Source organism: Corvus brachyrhynchos, unplaced genomic scaffold, assembly GCF_000691975.1.
Source record: "Corvus brachyrhynchos isolate BGI_N302 unplaced genomic scaffold, ASM69197v1 scaffold427, whole genome shotgun sequence".
NCBI lineage: Eukaryota > Metazoa > Chordata > Aves > Passeriformes > Corvidae > Corvus > Corvus brachyrhynchos.
In genome coordinates, this window is record NW_008239046.1 from 128,053 (window position 1) to 134,349 (window position 6,297).

Below are 6,297 nucleotides of genomic sequence, written 5' to 3' on the forward strand. Positions count from 1 at the left end.
ATCGTTGCTCAAAGAAATTACTTTGGATAACCAACACAAATATCAACAGCATTTTTGGAAGGCTTTATTCTGTTTAACCCACTCATGAACAGCTACCAGCTTGGGGGACAGCAGGAAGCTCCTGAACCGATTTTTCCATCAGCTCTGTTGTGACATTACACTTCAGTGAATGATGATTACCAGCAGAATTCTGAACAGGTCCTAATTAGGTTTGCATGTTCTCCTGTGCTCCAGCCCGGCCAGCTCCCCACCACTGCTCTATCCAGGTGACAGAACCCAGCCTGGCTGTGCAGTCTCCTCTCCCCTCAGGCCTTTGTTAAGGCTGTTGTAGCCCATTCCCTCATGTTAGGACAGGATCAACTAAATGCTTAAGAAATTCCAAATAAGCTAATTCTTAAAATCCCTCTCAAGCAAGACTATTCTGATGCAATTAAGACACAAAACAGAGAGTTTATTCTCTTTCTTCTGAAGTGCTGCATTTCAAAATGGTATTCTGTCCTCAGGCTTCTCTATGCAAATCAGAGAAATCTGAGAAATCTTTTCCTGCAGGAACTGTTTTCTACATACTCGGTGGTTCTCATTCTCCTCTGGACTTCCTCAGGCTGATCAAAACCTTCCTAAGCACAGATTTCCTTAACAATGCTTTGATGAACTTTTGCAACAGGTCTCTAAGTCTTTCAGAACAGGAATTGTAACACCACTCTATTTGATCCTAAATACTTCAGAGGTGTCACCATGTTTGGTCTGGTGAAAATATGAAGGGAGCACTAGGTATCTACATGATAAATACTGCACCAAGACATTCCTTAGCAGTCACCCAAGTAATTTCTTTGGCAGTTTGGTAACAGCTCTGGATTCAGCTGCATGGGAAAATGCAAATCCAGCAGAGGAAATAAAGAGCTTTTCTAAAGGTCTGGACTTCAAAATATAAACCAAGAGTCCTCCTGACATCAAAGATGTGAAGTAACAGAAACAGCCTATAAAAACATGGCATTCAGGAAAGAAAAATGATGGTTTGGTTTCCTAAATAATATTGATGGGTTGACTTTTTAAAGCATGATTTCAGCACTGCATTGAAAGGCACTGGATTGTTTCTAAAGGAAGATTATCTTGAAAGAAGTTTGCAAAAGCAGAGGCTAAACATGAGGGCCTGAATTCCTCTCTTTCTGACTGGGGTCAGTAGGAATACTCTGTTCACAGACAGGAAGAAGTAAGAGCCAGAGATTCAAAGAGAACCCACCAGAATGTGTAACACAACAACATGCCCTGACAAACCCTGCAAGTCTGTAAAAGCTGGGATGCAAAGAATATGCTGACAATGACAACAGTAAGAAACGGAGACAAAGTTTACCAAAGTAGGAAAAATTCCCATCATCTCTGGCTCCAGAAGACACTCTAAATCAGTTGAAACTGAACTGCTGAATAAGAGGGAGTAAGTAAGTACATAAGAAAGTGATGCAGACTGCTCTGCTAGGGGGAACAGGAACAGATGGTGATCAGAATCTCCTGGCAGGTTGTTCGCCACCAGATCAGGAAGATTTCTAGCCCCTGAGGCAAATGGTCCAGCAGGAAAGAGAGAACTGGAGTTTTCAGACAGGAGTAGGATGTCCTTGACCTTGCCAAAGCTAGCAGAAGCACTTCTGTTCCCACTTTATCGAGGTCAAACTCCCTAAAGGAAGACAATCCTAGAGAACATAGCAATAAACCTGCCTGGGAAAGCAAAGTATGTCATGGCAGGATGCTGGTCACCCATCTCATCATAAGCAATGCCTACAGCATTTCCCAATGACCCAGGTAGTGAGCAGGCCTGTCACAGGCTTCTCTGTATCCTGGAATATCAAACTGGATCTCTCATTTGTGGTCCAGAATGACAGTGCTCCTTAGGTGAACCTGCCAGGAACACAGAAGAGCCAGGCTCATAAACCCTAGAAAAATTAAGCTCTAGTGCTAACCTCCACACCTGAATTTTCACTGCTGTCACAACAAGGCAGAGGGATTTGGTTCTTTCCTGCTTGTGCAGGATATTGCACCTGTCCACCATATCCTACACATAAAGGGTATTTCAGTTCTCCTCAGCAAATCTCTCCATAACATCACCAGCTCAAAGTGCAGCAACTCTCGGCCACCTTCAAAAGAAGCCAATGTTCTTTTGATCTTAGAAACTTCTGCCTATCCTATACCAGTTTCATCTCTGTCATAGTTCCCTTGTTTATTTTCATAATTAATCTTGAATTTGATGCTGTGTATTAATCACAGGATACATTGTCCTGTCAATGAGAAATCAAGATGACGTGAAAAAACTGTGTTCTCTGCAGATTCACCTTCGCTCTCTTAGGTTTTCCCAGATACTTACAAACAGTCTGGTTTTTAACATATATTGTACCAATTTTCAAAATACCTATATGAATTATTAGCTTATCAATTCATTTTTAAAGCCTTTTTCCCAAAGGGAACAGTAGGAAATAAATTAACTGCAAATTTCAAGGGTCTTCCTTACTCGATTCCACTGATTTCATTAACTGATTATAATTGCAATGATTCTGCTAATTTATTCACTCTTTAGTGTAATGAGCTGCCCCATCTTTCACTATATTGAGGAGTCAGGAAATTAAAAGGGAGGAAGGGAAAAAGGAGGAGGCAAGGAAATAAGGGGCCTTAAGTGCAGCTATTTCAGTACAATCCTCCTTTCAGCCTTTGTACAGCTGAACTCAAGTCTATGGACTTCAGTTCCCTGAAAGATCTGGCACTCAGAAAATTACTGTACTCCCTTGTGCATCCTCTGACCTTTATAAGTATGTAATGCTAGATGAAAACCTGATTTTTTTGGCTACTATTTTCACAAACGAAAAAGGGAAAAAACTTCATGTTTAAGGTGTTAAATATTTTTACATGCAGCCAAGCTGGCATTCACAACCCTGCATGTACCTTTCAGAGGTGAAAGAATAAATGCCAGTGCTATAATTTGTTAAATGCTTCTCATCACCACAAATTCTCCCAATTTAAATGACTTTTACATAAATTTAAACCTTTCCTAAAACATCCAAGTAAGATTTTTCCACATAGCCTGAGCAAGGCTTTTACAAAACTCACAGCAAAGATCACTCCACTAGTGAGGAATTTGCAGATGTAAGAGATGTCAGCTTCTCTATGGGACTTTTTGTTCTTCAGCAGAAAACTGCTGAAATACAATCATCATGACTATAACCTCTATTATCAACCATGGATAGAAGGCTCTACTTTTTCTCACATTAAAGTGCATATAACTCCATTTCCTGAAAATACTTATATTACTATTTTGTTTTTCACTTACCAGACATGAAGCTGGGCTACTAGAAACCATGAATTCAAGGTATCAGGCATTTGGCATCCTTGATGGAAGGAAAAAAAAAAAAACCACACAAAACCAAAACCAAACATTAAAATGAATATAATCACATTCTGTGCTTAACAGAAATTCACTTCACCAAAATCTAAAAGCATTTTAAGTAATTTATTTTCAGTAATAACAGTATATACATACTGGAATCAAACATCATTTACTGTCACGTTTGTGCTTAAACTCTAGAACATGCAGCCACAGGATGCTGTGGATTCTGAAAGATTTCAGGTGTTTAGAGCTCACTTGGATAACATTTACAGGGGGAAAAAATTCCAGGAAAATGGAGAATGAGACAAACATGTGGCTTCTAGCTTGGAGAGCCCCAAAGCAGCAGCGAATAATACAGAGGAATCAATGGATGCTTTGCTCAGTTCTTACACTCTTCCTTCCCATGTGCTGCTGTCTCCTGCCAGGGACAGAATTCTGTTACCTGGGTCTCTGCTCCCACTCCACTGTTTGGATTTCCTCCATGGCTGCACAGCCCACAGCACTCCAAGTGTTCCATCCAGGCTACATTAGGATTAAACCCATCAACCAACCACAGAAACAATCTGTTTCCTGATTCAGCTCTACTCCCACAGCCACTGGTTTTCCCAGAGATGGCTTGTCCATATGTGTGTTCACATGATGGATTTCCATTTGCTGTTAGGATGTGAGGCTGCAGATTTAGGTCACATGGCACAAAAACCATATTCCTCTTCCTCATGCTTGAAAAAAATGAACCTGTGGGTTCTGTGCATGCCAAATCCTTCAGTTCCTGTCAATCTTAAACCTTCCTCCCGGGCACACTTCTGCATCTGTTTCCTGGAGAAGTTTTTAAGGGAAGTCCCTAATGAGAAGGATCTGAGACAGTCACCTTGCCCTACCCAGCACTTGGTGTCATCTTCTGAGCTGTTCAAACCTACTTGGAAGAAGGCCAGAGAGCCTTCAGAAAGTGACTCTACAGTCCAGTGTGCCCTAGGGAAGTCAACCTCATCTCTTCTGTGTTGAATAGATTCCTTCCTGGCTCCTTTACTTCTTGGCTGTCAAGTATTACCAAGGAGATCCACCTAGATCATGAAGCAATACTTTCACAGCCTCTTTCTTTTTATATGTCAGCTCTGGTCAGAAGAGCCAGACAGATCACCACTATTCCTGCCTCCCCAGAGAGATGACTCCATCAGTCTAGGAGGTGCCAAGCTTCAGCACCAGTGCTCATACATCACCTCTAAGACAGTACAAAGGCACTAACAGCCCATGTTTGGAGATTAAACAAAAATCTCCCTCACCCTTCTACCCTCTTGGCTCTCTCATTCCTATTAGAAATAGTTCCTGTGCCTAGAAATAACTACTTTGAGCTAAAGCCACGCCAAGGCATCTCTAACTAGGGCAGGAGCACACAATGCCTGCATTAACCAAACCATCTCAGTAAATGAAGTCAAGAGTCAAACACTCAGTTCAGACAGAGGTTTCTCCAGTAGGAGTTCCCATGGATCAGTCCCCCACCACAGAAATCACTCTGCAGTGGAAAGCAAAGCTCACACCTCTGCTCCTGGAAATATGGAAAGTTTTTAAAGACCTATTCAGTACCCAGGAGGCAAGAATTTTTTCCCTAACTTTCCAAGAGTTGCAATTCTATTTTTATAAATCATTTTTAACTTCTATATTTGGACTGTCTGCGTGGTAAATTTAAAGGAAGGGTGGCTCCTTTAAGGCAAGAAGCTCGCCCTCAGCTATCAGCTTTGTAAAAAGAATGGAATTCTAAAATTTGGGGAGTTGGAACACTTTATTCTAGTAAACTATCTGGGGAGAATAATTCTCTGTTTCATTACAGGATGGACCATTCTCCTCAGAATAAAACTAGATAAAGACAAAAATGTCTGATGATAAAGCTACCTATGAAATTACTGTGATATCAGCTGGGGAATAAACCTGTTCTGTGCACAAACACATCCTGGTCACGTGTCTAGTACTATAAGGGACAGGAATGTTCAGAATTATGAGGACATGTGTTTTCCTGCAGTCATATTCTGCACTTAAAATTCATCAAGTAAGGGATGCAAAACTTGACTGTGGACTTTTTCATGATGGGTCATCTTTGCCACTACCACAACTTTAGGAAGGACACAATGGGATAATATCCCCACATACTGCAAAAAACCAGGTGTGCTGTGGCAGTGTTCCCCGAGTGTGGCAGGCAGCAGCAGGAGCCTGGAATGCAGCTGGTGGGGTATGGGAAACACAAGAATCAGAGTCCTGTAACTTCCAGCCTTTTTGAGCTGCGTTGAGCCCCACAAGGTGCCATCCAAAAGGCTGATTTGGTAGGACAAGCTCTCTACTGCTGCCGCTGCCTGACTTGAGAGAATTAACAGCATTAATAGTTTGAGCTGAAGCCAAGGTTACCCCACAGTCCACATTCATCAGCCAAACTCCAGTTCAGCTCTGAGAATCACCTGCCCGATCCTAAAAATTCTTTTGACCTTTCAAGTCTGAGGTGAGGCATGAAGCTCTCTCCTCACAGGCTGCCTCCTCTGCTGCATCGGAACTACCCAAGCTCTGTGCTAAACCCGGCACCAGCAACTTTGCTATTCCCTCTGCTGCTTCTCTCTTCTCCTTTAAACAAGAAACAGCTGAAGTCCTAAAATAGCTCCACTTTCCACATAAGCAGCACAGTACAGACATTTGGGATATGGGCTCTAAAGGAGAGCTCCCAAACTTTTGTCCATGAGTGATCCAATATCAAGAGACAAAGGGATGGCAAGCATAATAAAATTAACTGCAGTTTCATACTCAAGAGTTTCAATTAAAACACCTTCTTTATATCCTACAGTGACCTCATGACTTGCATATCCACAGTCTGTATTTTGGGAGCTGCTGTTCTAAGGCATATACAGACAGGCAGTTCACAGGGCCCTAATACTGTGCCATGGAAATTCCCA

General features: G+C 41.8%; 1 protein-coding gene across 1 annotated transcript in view; it reads right to left on the minus strand.

Annotated features, from left to right (window-relative positions):
- The window catches only part of LOC103619008 (ubiquinol-cytochrome-c reductase complex assembly factor 1), a 43,191-nt gene that overhangs the window by 25,100 nt on the left and 11,794 nt on the right, over positions 1-6,297 (minus strand). The window contains exon 4 of the mRNA XM_017739039.1: positions 3,311-3,368. Coding sequence (XP_017594528.1) covers positions 3,311-3,368 — 58 coding nt within the window. The remainder of the gene's footprint in view (positions 1-3,310; positions 3,369-6,297) is intronic.